Genomic DNA, 20,203 nt, shown 5'->3' with positions numbered 1-20,203 from the left:
CGGCCGGGAGGCTCCGGCGGCGCTGCCCGGCCGCCCGTTCTCCTCCCGGGAGCGGCACCCGCAGCCCCGGCAGCCGGGGATGCTGCGCAGCGCCCGAGGCACCCCAAACCCCGGCGGGATCGCGGCCCCTCCCTGATGTGGGATGAGCACGTAAGTCCTCGGCGGCCCCCCCGCCGCCCTGCGCGGCTCTGCGCGGCCCCGCTGCCGGGATTCCCGGCCGCCGCCGGCCCCGAGCCCCCCGGCCCCGCTGTTGTTTATCCCGACGGCCCCGCTGGCGGGCAGGGAAGGAGGGGCTGGGGCCGTAACCCTTTCGTCTGGCCGCCCGCTCAAAATGGCTTCGTGCTGCTGCCGCCGCCAGGGAACGGGAGCTGCCAGCTGGGAGCGCCCGCCTGGAGCCGGGAGGGCGCTGGGGGGGCGCCCGGCGAGACCCCACCCCAGCGGGGCACCCACGGCCCCCCCCCGGCAGCGCGGGGTCACCCTGCGCGCCCCGCCTCGAATCCGCTGCCCCCCAGCTCCTCCCCGCGCCCCGCTTTTGCTTTTCTTCGTTTTAATTCCCGGGATTAGGTTAAAACCCATCTTCCATCCGGGCTGGATTCCCCTCTCGCTGCCTTTGTCTGCGGCGCGGAAGCGGCTCCGCAGGGAGCGGCGGGCGGGGGGCTCCTGCTTCCCCAGATCCGCTCCTGCTCCCCCAGATTCCCCCCTGCTCGCCCAGATTCCCCCCTGCTCCCCCAAATCCGCTCCTGCTCCCCCAGATCCGCTCCTGCTCCCCCAAATCCGCTCCTGCTCCCCCAGATTCCCCCCTGCTCCCCCAGATCCGCTCCTGCTCCCCCAAATCCGCTCCTGCTTCCCCAGATTCCCCCCTGCTCCCCCAAATCCGCTCCTGCTCCCCCAGATTCCCCCCTGCTCCCCCAAATCCGCTCCTGCTCCCCCAGATTCCCCCCTGCTCCCCCAGATTCCCCCCTGCTCCCCCAGATCCGCTCCTGCTCCCCCAGATTCCCCCCTGCTCCCCCAGATTCCCCCCTGCTCCCCCAGATCCGCTCCTGCTCCCCCGGATTCCCTCCTGCTCCCCCAGATTCCCCCCTGCTCCCCCAGATTCCCCCCTGCTCCCCCAGATCCGCTCCTGCTCCCCCAGATTCCCCCCTGCTCCCCCAGATTCCCCCCTGCTCCCCCAGATTCGCTCCTGCTCCCCCGGATTCCCTCCTGCTCCCCCAGATTCCCCCCTGGTCCCCCAAATCCGCTCCTGCTCCCCCAGATTCCCCCCTGCTCCCCCAGCTCCGCTCCTGCGGCCGCCGGGATTTGGGGCGGGGGGCCGAGCAGCGATGGCTCTGCCCCCCAAGGGGGTGGGCAGCGAGCGGGGGCGGCGGCCCGGGCCGCGGGAGGGCGGCAGGGCGGTGATTTTCGGGTGGATGGTCACGGAATGGGGCGTGGGGGAGCCCTGGCGGGCGTGGGCCCTGTCGCACCCCGCAGGTGGGGACACAGGGGCGGGGTGTCCCCGGGGGGCTGCGGGGTGCGGCTCAGGAGACAAAGAATGGGAATTCCTTGGAGCGGGAGGGAGCCTGTGGGGCATGGTGGCACCCGCGCCTTGGGGACACCTGTGGGGGACGTGCCCAGGGGCGGGGATGGGGCTGGGGGCTCTCCTGGATCCCCCCCCGGCTGTGCGCCCCAGGATGGGGCTCAGCCCTCGCCGTGTCCTTGTCCCTGACCCCGTGTCAGGGTCAGTCCCTGTCCCTGCAGAGCCACGGGGCCAGCTCGGGTTGTGTCACCTCCCGGGTGGTGCTGGGGACACCAAGAGGGGACTCAGAGTGCCGGAACCCACAGCTGGGTCCTGCCCCACTGGGTCCTGGCTGGGGGTCACCGGCCGGACGTGGCCGTGTGTCCGTCCCCTCGTGGGGGACGCAGCAGGAGGGACCCCCGGAGTGGCACTGCCACGAGGGGACGGGAGCGGGTGGCACAGCTCTGCCCTTCCCACGGCCTGTCCTCCCGGAGGGACAGACGGACGCTGGTGCGGTCAGGCTGGGCCTCGGTGCCAAAGCCAGCCCGAGGGGACATTTCCTGGACAGTCCCTCTGGAGAGTGGCCAGGGCAGCCAGCCGGGACGGCCGCTGGCACTGGCACAGCCCGGGGAGGGGATGGCACAGGGTCAGGGAGGTGTCCCCACGTCTGGGGACACGGGGACCCCCTGTGGGGCCTGCGGGTGGGGGTGTCCGGCTGTGCCCTGGGGGAAGCAAACTCCCGTCACTCCCATCCCCCTGTTTGTCCCCTCCTGGCTCCCAAGGCCGGGCAGGGGACAGCAGCGGTGGTGGCAGTGACCCCGTGGGTCCCCTCGATGCTGGCACCCCCTATTTCCAGAGGGAGGAACCCCTCCGGCCCACCCCTGGTGGCACCAGGATGGCACCACCCCTGTCCCTCCCTCTTTTCTGGATGTCCCTGAGTTTCCCTGGATGTCCCTTCCCTGCTCCCGTTCCCGGCTGTCCCCTGCCCTCCCGGCTGGAGTGACAGATGTGGAGCTGCCACCCCGGGAGCGGCTCCGGCCCCCGTGGCCTCCGTCCAGCCCCGAATTCCGGCGGCTCGGGCGTTTATTTGTTCTGGGGGCGCCGCGCCTGCCCCGGAGCCCGCAGGAAGTTGTTGTTGACACAGGATTTTCTTAATGGTGTCACGGAAAACTCGCGCTTGGCAGCCGCGGTGTCGCGGGCTGGCATTCCCTGGAATGCGGGGTGGCACGGGCTGGCATTCCCGGGAATGTGGGGTGGCACGGGCTGGCATTCCCTGGAATGCTGCGTGACACGGGCTGGCATTCCCGGGAATGTGGGATGGCAGGGGCTGGCATTCCCGGGATCACGGGGTGGCAGGGCTGGCATTCCTGGGATCACGGGGTGGCAGGGCTGGCATTCCCGGGAATGCTGCGTGGCAGGGCTGGCATTCCCGGGATCACGGGGTGGCACGGGCTGGCATTCCCTGGAATGTGGGATGGCATTCCCGGGAATGCTGCGTGGCCCGGGCTGGCATTCCCGGGATTGTGGGGTGGCAGGGCTGGCATTCCCGGGATCACGGGCTGGCATTCCCGGGAATGCTGCGTGGCCCGGGCTGGCATTCCCGGGATCACGGGCTGGCATTCCCGGGATCACGGGGTGGCACGGGCTGGCATTCCCGGGAATGCTGCGTGGCCCGGGCTGGCATCCCCGAGGGCAAACCCGGGACACGCCCGCTCGGGCTCAGGAGGGACTCGGGGAGTGGCTCGGGGCTGGCGGTGACACGGGGACATCGCGCGGAGGTGCCGGCGCCCTGGCACCGTGCCAGCGGCAGGGTTTGGGATGCTGCGTCCCCCTGGAATTCTGGGGTGCTCTGGGGGTTTATTCCAGCCCCACCTTTGTCCCACAGAGGGAGCTGTGTCCCTTTTGGGGACAGAGAGGGGACAATGACACCTGCCAGCCGCGGAGGAGCCGTCTCGGGGTGCTGTGGGGGGTGATCCTGCTGTGCCCTGCCCTGAGCCCCTCCCTGGGCTCATCTACCCCTGGCTGGGCCCTGCTGGCTCCAGCCCTGTCCCCGTGGTGGCTCTGTCCCCTCCTGCCGTGTCCCTGTGTCCCCAGAGGTTGTGGCCACCATTCCTCCCGCTTTTCTTCACCTCCTCCCAGTCTCCTGTCCCACATGGCTCCGTTTCCCTCCCAAAATCGCCCCTCACGTCACCCCAGGGCTGGTGCTGGGTCCTGGCTGTGCCAGCTGGTGGCACAGGTGACTCAGGGCTCGTGTCACGGCACTGATGTCACCTCCTGTCACCGCGGGGCCTTTCAGGCGCCGCTTGCACCCCCAAATTCGGCTGTGGGATTTGTTTCCTCAGCAGTTTCTCCACGCTGGTTTTGGGAGGCTCTGCTGTGTCCAGGCCAGGCCCTGCTGGCTGTCCCCATCCCAGCTGTCCGCATCCCTCTGTCTGCCAGGCCAGGCTCTGTCCGTCCGTCTGTCCAGCTGTTTCCCGCCCTTGCTGTTTCCTTTCCCCGCAGCTCTGTGTCAGCCTTTGTCCGTCTGTCCGCCCCGACCCGGCCGTTTCCGCCCCCCGTCTGCCTGTGCCAGTCCCCGTCACTCCTGTCCCTCTGTCCTGGCGTTTCCTGTCCGTGTGTCCTTCCGTGCCTCGCCTCCGGCAGTGCCCGGCCCTGCTGCTGCTCCTGCAGCTTTCCCTGTCCTGCTTCCCCCGGCGTCCCTGCGCCTGTCCCGCTCGGCTCATGGCCCTGTCCCCCTGTCCTGGCTGCTCCTGGCCTGGGTGTCCCCTGCCCATCGCTGGGTGACACATCCCTGTCCCCATCCCCGTCCCTGGGGGACACATCCCTGTCCCCATCCCTGGGTAACACATCCCTGTCCCCATCCCTGGGTGACACATCCCTGTCCCCATCGCTGGGTGACACATCCCTGTCCCCATCCCCGTCCCTGGGGGACACATCCCTGTCCCCATCCCCGTCCCTTGGTGACACATCCCTGTCCCCATCCCCATCTCTGGGTGACACATCCCTGTCCCCATCCCCGTCCCTGGGTGTCCCAAGTCCATGCCTGGCCTGGTTTCTGGATGTCCCCTGCCTGCTCCTGTTCCTGGGTGTCCCCTGCCCATCCCGGGTGTCCCACTCCTGTCCCATTCCTGTCCCTGGATGTCCCTCCCTGTTCCTGGGTGTCCCCTGCCCATCCCGGGTGTCCCCCTCCTGTCCCTGTCCCTGTGTGCCCTGTCCTGGTCCCGGGATGTCCCTCCCTGTTCCTGGGTGTCCCCTGCCCATCCCGGGTGTCCCATTCCTGTCCCTGTCCTGGTCCCGGGATGTCCCTCCCTGTTCCTGGGGGTCCCTTGCCCATCCCGCTCCCATCTCTGGTGCCATCCCGGTGCCAGCTCGGTACCGGTTCTGGCTGTCCCGGTGTCCGTGCCGGTCCCCGTTCCCTCCCCGCCCCTCCGGGGCTCCTCTTGATTCCCTCCCGGCCGTGCTGGCGGCGGCTCCTCGCTGGCCCGGTACCAGTCCCGTTCCCACCCCGCCGTCCTGGTGCCGGTGCCGATTCCGCTGTCCCGGTGCCGGTCCTGCTGTCCCGGTGCCGGTTCCCATTCCCATCCCACTATCCCGGTGCCGGTTCCGCCGTCCCGGTGCCGGTTCCGCTGTGCCGGTGCCGGTTCCCGTTCCCACCCCGCCATCCCGGTGCCGGTTCCGCTGTCCCGGTGCCGGTTCCCGTTCCCACCCCGCCATCCCGGTGCCGGTTCCGCTGTGCCGGTGCCGGTTCCCGTTCCCACCCCGCCATCCCGGTGCCGGTTCCCGTTCCCACCCCGCCATCCCGGTGCCGGTCCCTCCCGCCGGGCGGGCCGTACCGAGCCGCCCCGCGCCCCGCCCGCCGCCGCGGGCGCCCGGAGGAGGCGGAGCCGCGACCGGGGCCGGGGCCGCCGCCGGCCCAGCCCGAGCGGAGCCGAGCCGAGCCGGACCGCGCCGTGCGGGGCCGGGCCGGGCCGAACGCAGCGGGAGCGCGCCGCGCGGGGCTGTGCCGAGCCGAGCCGTGCGGACCGGGCCGGGCCGGGCCGAGCCGAGCCCGCCCGCCGCGCCCCGATGAATGGGATCGCCTTCTGCCTGGTCGGGATCCCGCCGTCCGCCCCCGCGGTGAGCGACACCGGTGGCACCGGGGACACCGGGGACGCGGCCGTGGGGACTGGGAGCGGCGCTGGGGGGTACTGGGCGGACTGGGAGGGTGTTGGCTCGGCGGAGCGGGGTCTGGGAGGAACTGGGGGTACTGGGTGGACTGGGGAGGCAGTAGGCTCGGGGAAATAGGGTCTGGGAGGAAATGGAGACACCGGCTGAGCTGTGGGTTTGGGGCAGTAGGGACTGGGGGAACTGGGAGGTACTGGGAGAGCGTGGGGCCGGCACTGGGAGCGCTGGGATGGCGCCGAGGTCTGGCAGCGCGGCCGGGTGTTGGGTGATGCCCCTCGGGGACCGCACCGGGACCGAGCCGGTTCCTCGGGGCTGGGCTGTGGGTCAGGGCCGGCGGGGCCGGGGGTGTCCGGCCACCCACGCCATGCCACGGGCGTTGGTGGCCGCGGTGGCCTGTCCCCAGCCACAGCGGCGTCGTGGCAGGGCGGAGGGGCTGCGGCGCCTGGATCCGGCCCCGCAGCGAGGGGGGACCCCGGGATGGAGCTGCCCCTTCCCGGGACGGGACCCACGGACACCCACGCACTTCCTCCGAAACTCCGGGCCGGGCTGGCTCCGCGCGGCTCCGGCGGATCCATCCCCGCCAGCGCTCGCCTCCAGGCAGGCAGCAGCGCCCCGGCGTGCCCAGCAGCCCCTGGAGGTCAAATCGAACCCCCCCAGCTCCGAGCAGCCCCCCGGGATTTGCTGACCCGGGCATCGGCATCGCCGCGGTCCCGGAGGGCGAGTCCCGTCTCCCGGCGGTGCCAAGGAAGGCCAGCCCAGCCCTGGCTGAATCCCCATTTCCTGCCCGTTTTGTGCCAAATCCCGGCCAAACCTCGGCGTGGGGATGAGGACAGCGCTGGGGGACGTGGGGCGGGGGTCTGCTGGCCGCGGGGACCCCGCGGGGTGGGACTGGCGCATCCTGGCCCCAGAGCTGGATTTGTCCCTCAGTTCCTGGTTTTTTGAACTCGGCTTCCTCGGCCCCGGCCATGGGGGAATTAACCGGCCTGAAAGGGTTAATTGGGGTGTGCGGAGCGGCCCGGGGATGAGGAGCTGCTGAGCGTTAATCATGGTTCCTCCTGGACCCGTCCCTGCTCACCCCGCACCGCGGGGCGCCGGCGCTCGCAATTTTGGGGTGGGGGTGCGTGTGTGTGAGCCTTGGAATCGGCTTTCCTGCCGCGTTTTGGGGTGAAATGTGCCCTCCTGGGGTGTGTGTGTGTGTGAGAGCCTTGGAATCGGCTTTCCTGCCGCGTTTTGGGGTGAAATGTGCCCTCCTGGGGTGTGTGTGTGTGTGTGAGCCTTGGAATCGGCTTTCCTGCTGAGTTTTGGGGTGAAATGTGCCCTCCTGGGGTGTGTGTGTGTGTGTGAGCCTTGGAATCGGCTTTCCTGCCGCGTTTTGGGGTGAAATGTGCCCTCCTGGGGTGTGTGTGTGTCTCTGAGCCTTGGAATCGGCTTTCCTGCCGCGTTTTGGGGTGAAATGTGCCCTCCTGGGGGCGGCACCTGGGACAAGGCTCCAGTCGCTGATTTGGGGGGATTTGGGGGCATTTGGGGTGACTTTGGAGGGGTTCATTACCCACCACGTGTGGGGACGAAGGCTCTTTGCCATCCTCCTGCGAGGATTTAGCGCTGCGCCAGCAGAAATCCTGCCCGGCAGCCACCCCAGGGCTGCGCGGCAGGGACGGTGTCCCACTGTCCCCAAAGCCCTCACCCCTTTTTGGCTCCTGCCCCCGAACCCTTTTTGCTGTCTCTGCTTTACAAATTGAATTTCTTCACTCCTTTTTTTTTTTTTCCCCTCCTTTCTCTCTGAACCCTGAACTTGAAAGACAGGAAAAGCCTGTGCTCGGGGCTGCTGCCGCAATCCCGCCTCGCCAGCGCGAAACCTGGCACGGGCACCGGGCTGGGCCACGCCGTGCCACCCCGGGGTCCCTCGGCCACCCCGGGGTCCCTCAGGCCACCCTGGGGTCCCTCGGCCACCCCGGAGTCCCTCCGGCCGCCACAGAGTCCCACCGGCCACCTCAGGGTCCCTCCAGCCACCCCAGGGTCCCTCCGGCCACCCCAGGGTCCCACCGGCCACTGCGGGGTTCCACCGGCCACCTCAGGGTCCCACCGGCCACCCCGGGGTCCCTCGGCCACCCCAGGGTCCCACCGGCCACCCCAGGGTCCCACCGGCCACCCCGGGGTCCCACCGGCCATCCCAGCATCCCACGGCCACCCCGGGGTCCCACTGGCCACCCCGGAGTCCCTCCGGCCACCCCAGGGTCCCACCGGCCACCCCAGAGTCCCTCCGGCCACCCCAGGGTCCCACCGGCCACCTCAGGGTCCCTCCGGCCACCCCGGGGTCCCTCTGGCCACCCCAGGGTCCCTCGGCCACCCCGGGGTCCCTCCGGCCACCCCGGGGTCCCTCCAGCCACCCCAGGGTCCCTCCGGCCACCCCAGAGTCCCTCCGGCCACCCCAGGGTCCCTCGGCCACCCCAGGGTCCCACCAGCCACCCCAGGGTCCCACCGGCCACCCCAGGGTCCCACCGGCCACCTCAGGGTCCCTCAGGCCACCTCAGGGTCCCTCAGGCCACCCCAGAGTCCCTCCGGCCACCCCAGGGTCCCACCAGCCACCCCAGGGTCCCACCAGCCACCCCAGGGTCCCTCTGGCCACCCCAGGGTCCCACCGGCCACCTCAGGGTCCCTCAGGCCACCTCAGGGTCCCTCAGGCCACCCCAGGGTCCCTCGGTCACCCTGCCCTTGTGGCAGCCCTGGCTGCCAGGCTCTGTCCTCTGTGGTTGAACCTCGCCGTGTCCCCTGTCCCCGCTGGCACCCCGGGGCCCCGTGGGGGGACCGGGGGTGGGGGGTGACCCCAAAACCCCCCCCGGGGGTGGCAGCGCTGCCCGGTGCCATCAAACAGGGTCGGGTGCCAGGCCGGGTGTTACCTGGGGCTTGGGGACCCTGGGTTTGGGAATTTGGGAGTTTGGGGTTGTGGAGTTTGGGTTTGGGGAGTTTGGGTTTGGGGAGTTTGGGTTTGGAGATTGCAGGTTTGGGGAGTTTGGGTTTGGGGACCGTGGGTTTGGGGATCGCAGGTTTGGGGGCTGTGGGCTTGGGGACTTTGGGTTTGGGGACCGTGGGTTTGGGGGCTGTGAGTTTGGGAATTTGGGGACCGTGGGTTTGGGAATTTGGGTTGGGGAATTTGGGAATTTGGGGTTGTGGAGTTTGGGTTTGGGGGCTGTGGGCTTGGGGAGTTTGGGTTTGGGGATCGCAGGTTTGGGGGCTGTGAGTTTGGAGAGTTTGGGTTTGGGGACTGGGTTTGGGACTGTGGATTTGGGACTGTGAGTTTGGAACTGTGAGTTTGGGACCGTGAGTTTGGGACTGTGAGTTTGGGTTTGGGGACTGTGGGTTTGGGACTGTGAGTTTGGGGGCTGTGAGATGGGACTGTGAGTTTGGGTTTGGGACTGTGGGTTTGGGAATGTCTGTGTTTGGGGGCTGTGGGTTTGGGACTGTGGGTTTGAGACTGTGGGTTTGGGGACTGTGAGTTTGGGTTTGGAACTGTGAGTTTGGGACTGTGGGTTTGGGGGCTGTGGATTTGGGGACTGTGGGTTTGGGGACTTTGCCGTGGGGGGACAGCTCAGGCTCAGTGTGGGGGATGCTGGGTGTGAAACTGGCTCCAAACTGGGATTTGGAGCCTGTCCCCAGTTCACGTGGAGCCGCTCACTGGGAGATGAGCGGGGCTGTCCTGGGGAGCCGCCGAGCCCCGGCCTGGCCTTTTATTCTCATTAAAAGGGAAAAAACAGGATTGGGTTTCGAGTCCGTGCCGTCCCATTAATAAACCAAGTTTGTCTTCGGCAAGGCAGCAAGACCTGATTTAAAAAGGAATGGAGATAGATGACCTATTTTAAGCTCTCAAGTTGGAAAATATCGACCTGGCTGCCTCCAGCCCGCCAGCGGCGGGGCCGGCTGTGCCAGCTGGGCCACACCGCGCTCCCAGAACCCGCCTGCTTCCCCCAGGACCCTCCCAGACATCCCAGAACCCTCCCAGACATCCCAAAACCTGCCTGGTTCTCCCAGAACCCGCCTGGTTCCCCCAGAACCCTCCCAGACATCCCAAAACCTGCCTGGTCTTCTCCCAAAACCTGCCTGGTTCTCCCCAAACCCTCCCAGACATCCCGAAACCTGCCTGGTTATACCAAAACCTGCCTGGCCGTCCCCAAACCCCCCTGGCCGTCCCCAACCCCCCCTGGCCATCTCCAACCCCCCCTGGCTGTCCCCAAACCCCCCTGGCCGTCCCCAAACCCTCCTGGCCGTCCCCAAACCCCCCTGGCCGTCCCCAAACCCCCCTGGCTGTCCCCAAACCCACCCGTCTGTCCCCAAACCCCCCTGGCCGTCCCCAAATCCCCCTGGCTGTCCCCAAACCCCCCTGGCCGTCCCCAAATCCCCCCTGGCCGTCCCCAAACCCCCCCTGGCTCTCCCCAAACCCCCCTGGCTGTCCCCAAACCCTCCTGGCCATCCCCAAACCCCTCTGGCTCTCCCCAAACCCCCCTGGCCATCCCCAAACCCCTCTGGCTCTCCCCAAACCCCCCTGGCCGTCCCCAAACCCCCCTGGCCGTCCCCAAACCCTCCTGGCCGTCCCCAAACCCCCCTGGCTGTCCCCAAACCCCTCTGGCTCTCCCCAAACCCCCCTGGCCGTCCCCAAATCCTCCTGGCTGTCCCCAAACCCGCCCAGCTCGGGGTGCCCCCGGTGGCTCCCTCAAAGGCGCCGCCGACCTCGTGCCCGGAGCTCCCGGAGCTCCCGGAGCGTCGCCTCCTTTCTCCGCCGCCGCCTCTCCCCGGAGTTAATTAACGCCGCGCTAATTGCCAGCCCGGCACGCCTTGGCGTGGCAGCCCCGTGCCACCGCGGCCGCGCCGGGACCGGTGACATTCCCGATGGCTTCGGGGCCACCGGGGCTCGGGGAGGGCTCTGGGGGGGCTTTGGGGCGGGGGGTGTCGGGGTGTGGGGTCGGCCCCGGTCCGTGGGGGGGGAAGCTGGAGCTGGGCTGGCCTTGGGGACAATGGGGGGGTGTCCCAAAGTGACCGGAATGAGGCAGTGGTGGCCGTGGGGAGGGACCTGGTGACAGCGGGGATAGGACCTGTGACAGTGGGGATGGGACCTGTGACAGTGGGGATGGGACCTGTGACAGTGGGGATGCCCCTGGTGACAGTGCAGATGGCCCTGGTGACAGTGGGGATGGGACCTGTGACAGTGGGGATGGTCCTGGTGACAGTGGGGATGGGACCTGGTGACCATGAGGATGGAACCTGGTGACAGTGGGGATGGGACCTGTGACAGTGGGGATGGCCCTGGTGGCCGTGGGGATGGCCCTGGTGACAGTGGGGATGGGACCTGTGACAGTGGGGATGGCCCTGGTGGCCATGGGGATGGCCCTGGTGACAGTGGGGATGCCCCTGGTGACAGTGGGGATGGTACCTGGTGACAGTGGGGATGGGACCTGTGACAGTGGGGATGGCCCTGGTGACAATGGGGATGGAGCCTGGTGACAGTGGGGATGGGACCGGGTGACAGTGGAGATGGCCCTGGTGACAGTGGGGATGGAGCCTGGTGACAGTGGAGATGGCCCTGATGGCCATGGGGGTGGCTCTGGTGACAGTGGAGATGGCCCTGATGGCCATGGGGGTGGCTCTGGTGGCAGTGGGGACAGCCCTGGTGGCAGTGGGGACAGACCCTGCCCTTGCCCAGTAGAATCCCTTTTCCAAAGGCAGCAGGAAGGATTTGGGACCCCAGGAGCCATCCAGGTTCCTGCCATGGCCCTGAGCCCCGGGCTCGTGTCCCCTTCGGTGACCAGCCAGTCCCCATCACCCCTCTGCTCACCCCCGAGCTGTCACCGCACACCGCGGGGTGCCCACGGGGACCGTCCCCCCCCGCCGCCCCCCAGGGCCACAGAGGGTCCCTTGACGGGCCGGGCGCGTGGGGCAGCCCCGGTGGCGCGGGGACAATCGGGCCATTGTGGCACATAGTGGCTCTTTCTGTGCGCGCCGGGCGGGGGCCGCGCTGCCGTGCCAGCGCTTCCAGCGCCCGCGTGGTCCCCAGCGGGGCTGGCGGTGACTGGTGTGGCGGCAGGGGCAGGACATCGATGTCCCCAGCCGGGGAGGGGACACGGGCTTGACTTTACCCGATGGATGCGTGTGGGATGAGGAAAAATGTTGGGCTGCTCCTGATCCCGGGAAAATGCCGCGTGTCCCCAAAGCCGTGTCCCCAAAGCCGTGTCCCCAAAGCCACCTCCCGTCCGCGCTGTGTCTGGGGGAAGCTCGGGACCCCTTCTGGCTCCTCGTTTCCACCCCCCAGTGAGGGCCGTGGGGTTTGTGCCCCCTCCCAAACTCTCAGGCATCCCCCCACGGGTGTCTCTCACATCACGGGGGGTTCCCCACCCAGGCCCCCCACCCTGGGAGAGGGCAGGGGCTGGAAGGAGCTGCAGCCCCCTCCCCTCCTGCCCTCCCCGGTCGGGTTTTCCGCGGAGGGGAGCGCAAGGTGCCTCTGGAGCCGCCGGAGGAAATGGCTCATTGTTAGCCCGGCCGAAAAAAACAGCGACCCGAAAATCGGCCCGAATGAGGCCAGCTGCTATTTGAGGGCTCCGCGGGAAAAACAGGAAACGGAATCCTGCTACTTTTGTAGGGCCCGCTGCCGACAGCGGCGCGTTTAGGATGGGCCGAGGAGGAGGAGGAGGAGGAGCTGGCGATGAAGGCAGCCCAGCGTGGCCTTCGTGCTCCCGCTTCCTCTGGGCTGGGGGTGATGAAAACTCCTCTGGCTCCGCGGTTCCCGTCTCTCTGCTGACCCTGCTGTGTCCCCAGCCTTGTCCCTGCTCGGGGCTGCTGGCGCTGGGTGTTGGGGACAGCCCGGGAGGGACGAGGGGCCGGGAGGGCCGGGATGGGGACACGGACAGGGCACGGCGCCGCGGAGAGCGGCTCGCTGCCCAAAGTGTCCCCAGAGCTGGCCCTGGGACGTGTCCTGTGGATGTCCCACAGCCCTGGGGTCTGTCCCCTGTCCCCACCGCCCGTGGGATTCGGGAGGGCTGGGATGGAGCCACGTCCTGCCCTGGAGTTGTGACGGGGAGGATCCGTGTGCACGCTGTCACTTCAGCGTGGTGACATCGGCTGGTGGCACCTGCAGTGACATCGGCTGGTGGCACCTGCAGGGCTGTTCACGGGGACAGTCCAACAGTCGTAGCCCAGGGATGCCACCAGGGATGCCACCAGGGATGCCACCAGGTGGGGACCAGCAGGGACAATGCCACGTGGCCAGAGAGCCACCGTGGGCACCAGGACTGGCGAGGAGAGGCCGGGAAAGGGAACGAGGCTCTGGGGTCCCCAAATTTCCCTGGGTGTGGCAGCAGGGACCCCCTGAGCTGGAAGGAAGGAAGGAAGGAAGGAAGGAAGGAAGGAAGGAAGGAAGGAAGGAAGGAAGGAAGGAAGGAAGGAAGGAAGGAAGGAAGGAAGGAAGGAAGGAAGGAAGGAAGGAAGGAAGGAAGGAAGGAAGGAAGGAAGGAGGGAAGGAGGGAAGGAGGGAAGGAAGGAAGGAAGGAGGGAAGGAAGGAAGGAGGGAAGGAGGGAAGGAGGGAAGGAAGGAAGGAAGGAAGGAAGGAAGGAAGGAAGGAAGGAAGGAAGGAAGGAAGGAAGGAAGGAAGGAAGGAAGGAAGGAAGGAAGGAAGGAGGGAAGGAGGGAAGGAGGGAAGGAAGGAAGGAAGGAGGGAGGGAAGGAGGGAAGGAGGGAAGGAAGGGATTTCCTTCCCTGTGTTAACACCCAGGAATGTCGCAGGGATGGTGGTGGCTGCAGCAAACCCTCAAACCCTGCTGGCATCAGCTGAGAGTCCCCCCGGCACTCCCACCCTCCCGGGGTGGTGCCTCCACCCTGAGGGGTCCTGCCCGGGCTGGGGCTGGGCCCGGGGAGGCACCGGGGGGGTTTCTCTCCATCCCCGAGGCGGTTTTCCCTCCTTCTCCCTCCCTTTCCCTGCTGCTCCTGCCTGGGATGTGCCTGCCGGCTCCCACCCTGCTTTGTGGGGTTGGGGAGGGGGCATTCCCGGCGCCCGGAGCATCCCGGGGGTCGCTGCAGCATGCCCCCAGCACCGCCCTGAAATCCGCGCTGAGCTGCAAAGCTCCTCAGCCCCGGTTTGAGTTAAAGAGAATTAAAATGCTTTCTCCCGCCGATCCCTAATCCCCGCGGCCGGGAGGGATGCCCGGATGGCGTGGTCACCTGTCCCCACCCCCGTTCTGCGGTCACTTCACGCCCCCTCCCCGCTCCAGGTCCCGCTGCCGGAGCATCCCCGCCCCGCCCGGGGCTCTGGGGGTGCGGGCAGCTCCAGCCTGCAGGCAGCACCGATCTCGGCTCTTTTTGGGGGTGCAGCCCCCCCAGACGCTGCCTGGAACCCGGGGAGGGCGTGTGGGACCCCCGACCGCCTTCCCCATCGCAGCTTTGCCATAAAAGGCCTGGAAATGGGTTATTGTCTCAGCAGGGCTTTCTCCTCCCCCCAAATCCTATTAAAACCTCATTTTTCTGACCCTAATCTCAGCTGGCCCTTCTGGGGGGGGGGGGGGATTAGCGGCTGTGTCCCCCCGGCCCCGCGGGGTCCGTGCGGGAGGAGCGCGGCCGGAGGGGGGCGGCTGTGTCGCCGCGCTGGTGGCAGCGCTGCCTGTCGCTGTCGCTGTCGCTGTCGCTGTCGCTGTCGCTGTCGCTGTCGCTGTCGCTGTCGCTGTCGCTGTGTCCCTGTCCCTGCCCAAAGGGTGACGTTATCCCCGCCGCGTGCCAGGGCGATGGCGCCGCTGGCAGGGACAGCTGGTGACATGTCCCCAGCTGGGCCCAGCGGCTGCAGCCCGGCGATGTCACCGCGCTCAGGGGTCGGTCCAGGACCAGCAGGGGTGGGACAGGGGGGTGGCATCGGGGCATCCCGCAATACAGGGAGCAGGGCCGTGTGTCCCCCTGGCTGTGTGTCCCCCTGTCTGTGTGTCCCCGTGGCCGTGTGTCCCCCTGTCCGTGTGTCCCCATAGCCGTGTGTCCCCCTGTCCGTGTGTCCCCATGGCTGTGTGTCCCCCTGTCTGCGTGTCCCCATGGCCGTGTGTCCCCATGGCCGTGTGTCTCCCTGTCCGTGTGTCCCCCTGTCTGCGTGTCCCCATGGCCGTGTGTCCCCATGGCCGTGTGTCTCCCTGTCCGTGTGTCCCCCTGTCTGCGTGTCCCCATGGCCGTGTGTCCCCCTGACCGTGTGTCCCCCTGTCCGTGTGTCCCCCTGGCTGCGTGTCCCCCTGTCTGCGTGTCCCCATGGCTGTGTGTCCCCATGGCCGTGTGTCCCCCTGTCCGTGTGTCCCCCTGTCCTTGTGTCCCCCTGGCTGTGTGTCCCCCTGACTGCGTGTCCCCGGCCGTGTCCCCCTGTCCGTGTGTCCCCCTGGCTGTGTGTCCCCCTGGCCGTGTGTCCCCCTGTCCGTGTGTCCCCCTGTCCCTGGCCGTGTCCCCTGGCCGTGTGTCCCTCTGACTGCGTGTCCCCATGGCCGTGTGTCCCCCTGTCCGTGTGTCCCCCTGTCCGTGTGTCCCCCTGTCCGTGTGTCCCCATGGCCGTGTGTCCCCCTGGCTATGTGACCCCCTGTCCGTGTGTCCCCATGGCCCTGGCCGTGTCCCCCGGCCGTGTCCCCATGGCCGTGTGTCCCCCTGTCTGCGTGTCCCCCTGGCTGTGTGTCCCCCTGGCTGTGTGACCCCCTGTCCGTGTGTCCCCCTGGCTGTGTGTCCCCATGGCCCTGGCCGTTTCCCCCGGCCGTGTCCCCCTGTCCGTGTGTCCCCCTGTCCCTGGCCGTGTCCCCTGGCCGTGCCCCTGTGCATGCCGGGAGCTCCCTTTGGAGCGTATTTAGGACACTCCTGTGCAAGCGGAACGTTCTGGAAGGCGTCCAGGCCGCTCGCATTCCTCGGGGTGGAATCTGCCCCCGCCAGCGCCGCCTGACCTTTCCCGCTTTGGGCTGCGGGAACAATCCCGGGGACCGTCCCCTCCCTGGGACCCCTCCCCAGCCCCTCCGCGCCGCCCCGAGCGGCCAGGGCGGGGACAGGGTGGCACCGGTTGTCCCCGGCTGTCCCGGGAGCCCCGGCGGGCGCAGCCCCCGTTCCCGGCTGGGTTTCCCCTCTGGGCCGGGAAGCGAAGCCCCCCCGGGGCTGCTGCACCCCCAGCCCGGTCTGGCCGCTCCAGCCGGGCAGCTCTGCCAGCTGGGACACGCCGGTGCCTGTCCCCGGGCTGGGGCGAGGCCACCGCGCTGCCCCGGGCCGGCTCGGGGGGCACAGACCCCGGGTGACACCGCGGTGGCCCCGGGCTGGCTCAGGGACAGACCCCAGGTGACATCGCGGTGGCCCCGGGCTGGCTGAGGGACAGACCCCAGGTGACACCGCGGTGGCCCCGGGCTGGCTCGGGGGGCACAGACCCCAGGTGACACCGCGGTGCCCCGGGCCGGCTCAGGGACAGACCCCGGGTGGCACCGCGGTGGCCCCGGGCAGACCCCGGGCACAGACCCCGGGTGGCACCGCGGTGGCCCCGGGCTGGCTCAGGGACAGACCCCGGGTGGCACCGCGGTGGCCCCGGGCAGACCCCGGGCACAAACCCCGGGTGACACCGCGGTGGCCCCGGGCTGGCTCAGGGACAGACCCCGGGTGACACCGCGGTGGCCCCGGGCAGACCCCGGGCACAGACCCCAGGTGACACCGCGGTGGCCCCGGGCTGGCTCAGGGACAGACCCCAGGTGACACCACGGTGGCCCGGGCTGGCTCGGGGGGCACAGACCCCGGGTGGCACCGCGGTGGCCCCGGGCAGACCCCGGGCACAGACCCCAGGTGACACCGCGGTGGCCCCGGGGGTGCTGCTGGCGGGGTTCGCCCCCCTCGTGTCTCCGTCCCGGTTTGTCGCGGCTGTGCCGCTGTGGAGGCACCGGGACGGTGCCCCGGGCGTGCAGAGGGGTCCTTGGGGACACCTTGGGTCTTTGGGGACACCTTGGGTCCTTGGGGACACGGCTGCCACCAGGCCACGCCACCCAGCCGGCCTCGGGGCGGGTGCTGGAGCTGTTTGGGGGCAGATCTGCCTCACCTGGGGGGACAACGGGGACATTCCGGCCCCCGCGGCACAGGTGGCCCCGTGTCCCCGCACTCCGTGTCCCCTCCGTGCCCACCTGGCGGTGTGTGGCATCCCGGGCGGGGTGGGGACAGCAGGGGCGGCGGGCCGGGGCCGCGGGGCTGCAATGCCAGCAATGCCCGGCATTTCCCCGGCGTGGCGGCCGGAATGCGCCGGGACCCCTCGAGCGGGGACAGCCACGGGCAGGGCGGGAGGGGACAGCGCGGGGGGACAGCGCCAACCCCCAGCCAGGCCGAGCTGGGCTCCCCGAGGCGCCGCTCTTTTCCCAATTCCTCCCCGATTTTGGCTGCCGTGCTTTGGGGGCGCACGGAGTGGGGGGGTGGGCAGGGGAAGGGGATCTGTCCCCTGCGGGCAGCAGCGACACGGGTGGCTTCTTGTCCCAGGTGTCCCCAGGGGGCCCGGATGGACCCGCGGGGGGTTGGGGGTGTCGCTGTGCCTGGGGGACAGCAGGGGACCCGCCACACCAGGGTGTCCCCCAAAATGAGAGGTGGGGCTGGGGGGGCTCTTGGTTTAATTCCAGCTGGGAATTGTCCTTGGGGATTTTTTAAAAAATTTTTAAAAAATTGTTTTTATTTTCTATTTTTTAAATTTAAAATTATTTTTTAAATTTAAAATTATTTTTTAAATTTAAAATTATTTTTTAAATTTAAAATATTTTTATATATGTTTCTAAAATATTTTTTGTCTCCTTTTTGCCACAGGCACTGAGAGGGCCGTGAGGGACTGTGTGTGTCTCTGGGGGAATATTTACATTTTTGGCCTCCACGGGGGGATTTTGGTCCTCGGGGTGCAGGACACGTGTCCCCCCCACCCCCCACTGCCAGGAGGGGACAGAGCTGGGGACAGAGAGGGGATCTGGGGTGTCCCGCAGCCCCCCCGGCTCTCCCCGGTGGTGACAGAGGGTGACAACTCGCTCCGTGTCCCCGGCATCGCCCGGTGCCCTGCGGAAAGGAAGGAAGGAAGGGGCCGGGAGGAGGAGAGGAGGAAGCGGGGAGGGTGGGATGCTGCCCGGGGTGATGGAGGAAGAAGGGGGCGGATTGAAAAAAAAAATATAAAAGAAGGAAAAAAAATGAAGGGAAAAAAATAAAAGGAAAAAAAAAAAAAAAAGAAGGGAAAAAAAACCAAAAGAAAAAACAAGAAAAAAGGGAAAGTGCTGGCAAAGTGACACCGGGGGGTGGAGGGGCTGGGGGCGGAGGTCTGGCTGGGGGCGGTGGGCTGGGCACTGATCCCTGCCAGCAGCTGGAGCCGCAGCCGGGACTGTGGCAGCCCGCCCTCCCTGCGTCCATCCCTCCATCCCTCCCTCCCTCTTTCCATCCCTCCCTCCCTCCCTCCCTCCCTCCTCCCGGGGCCGGGGGTGGCCGTGCCTGGGTGGGGGCTGCGCCGCTCGGGGGGGCTGAGCGAGCGAGCGAGCGCCGATGCGGGCGTGAGGCAGCTCCTCCGGCCTGCCCGCTCCTGGAGGGGGGCTGCGACCCCCATGGGGGTCCCGAGCCGGGGCTGAGAGCCCCCGACCGCCGGCGGGATGGTGGAGGAGAGCGCGGCCGGGGCGGCGCGGGGGTCGCGGCGGGCGCTGCGGGGTCGCTGCCGGCCGCCCCCGGCCCCCAGCCCCAAGAGGCTGTGGAGCGTGGAGCGCTCCGGGAGGGGCTGGCGCCTGGAGCGGCCGGTCGGGGTGGACTGCAGCTCCCCCGAGCCCCGCTGCATCTGGCTGAGCAGCCTGCGCCGCCACGCCGCCGCCGCCGAGCCCCCGGCGCCCCCCGCGCCCCGGCCGAGAACCGAGCGGTGCCGCCGGGTGAGAGCCGCGGGCGCGCCCGGAGCGGGGGGAGGCTCTGGAAGGGTGGGGGGCGGCTCGGGAGGGCGGTGGGCTGTCGGTCACGGCGCCCCGGTGGCCGTGTGTCCCCTTGGTCGCCTCCCGTGCCCGGGCTGGGGGCAGGGCCCGGCTCCCGCGTCCTGCTCCGTGTGCGGGGTGGGGACAAACCTGAGCCCCCGGGTGCGGGGACAGCGCTCCTTTGTTCGGCAGGACGGGGACACCGGCAGGAGGGACCTGTCCCCACTGTGTCCCCGGGGCTCGGTGACACCTGTGCTGGGGGCTGGAGGGGCTCAGGGGCACTGGGGTGACCCAGCTCGGGTCGGGGTGTCACGGGATGATCAAGGGGCTGCCCCATCCCTGCGGCGCTGCTGGGATGGGGACTGGGCACCCACGGGGTGAGGATGGCGCTGGGGGCGCGGCAGGAGCCACGAGGGCGAGGCTAAAATCGAGCCAGAAATTTGGGGGGAGGGACAGGGCTCTGGGGACAAACGGCTGAGGTGACAAACTGGGTGTCTGGAGGAGCTGGAGCATCTCAGCCAGCACTGGGTGGCTGCCCAGGGCCGCCACTACAGGCTTCGAAACCCAAAAACCTCCAAATCCGGGAAACTGAGGCACAGCAGCCAGGCGGGGAGGTCACCTCACACCTGGGCACGCGTCCCCGAGCTGGAGCCGCCCGCACGGCCGTGACACGGGGACACGTCCCCGTCCCCGCGGGCCGTCGGTGTCGCAGCCGTGCGAGCCCTCGCTGCCGGGGCTGTCCGCGCCGCTTACGATCAGCGGGGCACATTCAGCTGTCAGCTTAAAAATAATCCGGGAGCCGGGGCCGGCACAAAGGAGGGCGCAGATGGGCCCGGGCGCCGCCGGGATGCTCCGGCCCCGGGGCCGCGGGCCGGGGTCCCCCGGGAGCGGGGGGCGCCTGTTGCCATCTGGGTCGGGGTGATCCCCTGGGGTTCGGCGGGGCGGGGAGGGGTTGCGGCGTTGGCAGCGGGGTTTGGAGGCTCTCCCGTGGTGGGTCTCCGTGGTTTTGCGATTTTGGACGGGTCAGGGCGGTGGCAGAGGTGTGTGGTCAGCACAGGGACCCCCTTCTCAGGGGGACAAGACCCCCGTGGCCACCCGGGCTCCGTGCAGGACGTGCGGGACAGGGGCACAGCCCGGGCCGGCTGTCTGATCTGCGCACCGGCAGCGAAAAGGCCCACTCAGCACAGGCACACACAAAGGCTTTTTGTGCCTTGTCCCTTTGTGTCCCTTGTCCCCGTCCCCTCCCACCCAGCGCTTCCACCCAGACAGCCCCTGAATTTTAACGCCCTCATCCCAGCACGGGCTGACTCCGGCTGCTGCAGCGGGGAAGGGGCCGGGGTCCCTGGGGATCCCTGCCTGGATCCCTGCCTGTCCCTCCTGCTCCCACAGTCCCAATTCCCCTGGAACTGGCGGAACTGGTGGTGCCAGGACATCAGGCAGTGCCCTCTGCTCCCCTCGGCCCTGGAGCTGCTCCCACCCCAGCCAGATGTGCTGCCAGATGTGCAGCCATGGGGAGCAGCACTGGCCCTCACTGGGGCTGTGCTGAGCCCTCCCAAACCCATCCCATCCCGAACTCCCAGCCCCTGGAATTCGGAGCCCAGGAGTTCCCCCCGGGTGTTGGCACTC

The 20,203-nt window shown here is 68.6% G+C and overlaps 1 protein-coding gene across 3 annotated transcripts in view; it reads left to right on the top strand.

Moving 5' to 3' along the window:
- The window catches only part of ARHGAP23 (Rho GTPase activating protein 23), a 36,273-nt gene continuing 16,070 nt past the window's right edge, over positions 1-20,203 (top strand). For 2 of the 3 annotated variants that reach the window (XM_084222176.1, XM_084222175.1), the window contains exon 1: positions 5,466-5,608. In XM_084222176.1, the coding sequence (XP_084078302.1) occupies positions 5,558-5,608 (51 nt within the window). In that variant the 5' untranslated portion in view covers positions 5,466-5,557. Of the gene's footprint in view, positions 151-5,465; positions 5,609-20,203 lie in introns of those variants that run through there. The other variant, XM_084222177.1, reaches the window with a different exon arrangement.

The sequence above is a fragment of the Fringilla coelebs genome, assembly GCF_963513975.1.
Source record: "Fringilla coelebs genome assembly, chromosome: 27".
Classification (NCBI taxonomy): domain Eukaryota; kingdom Metazoa; phylum Chordata; class Aves; order Passeriformes; family Fringillidae; genus Fringilla; species Fringilla coelebs.
This window is presented reverse-complemented; position numbering and strand designations above follow the sequence as displayed.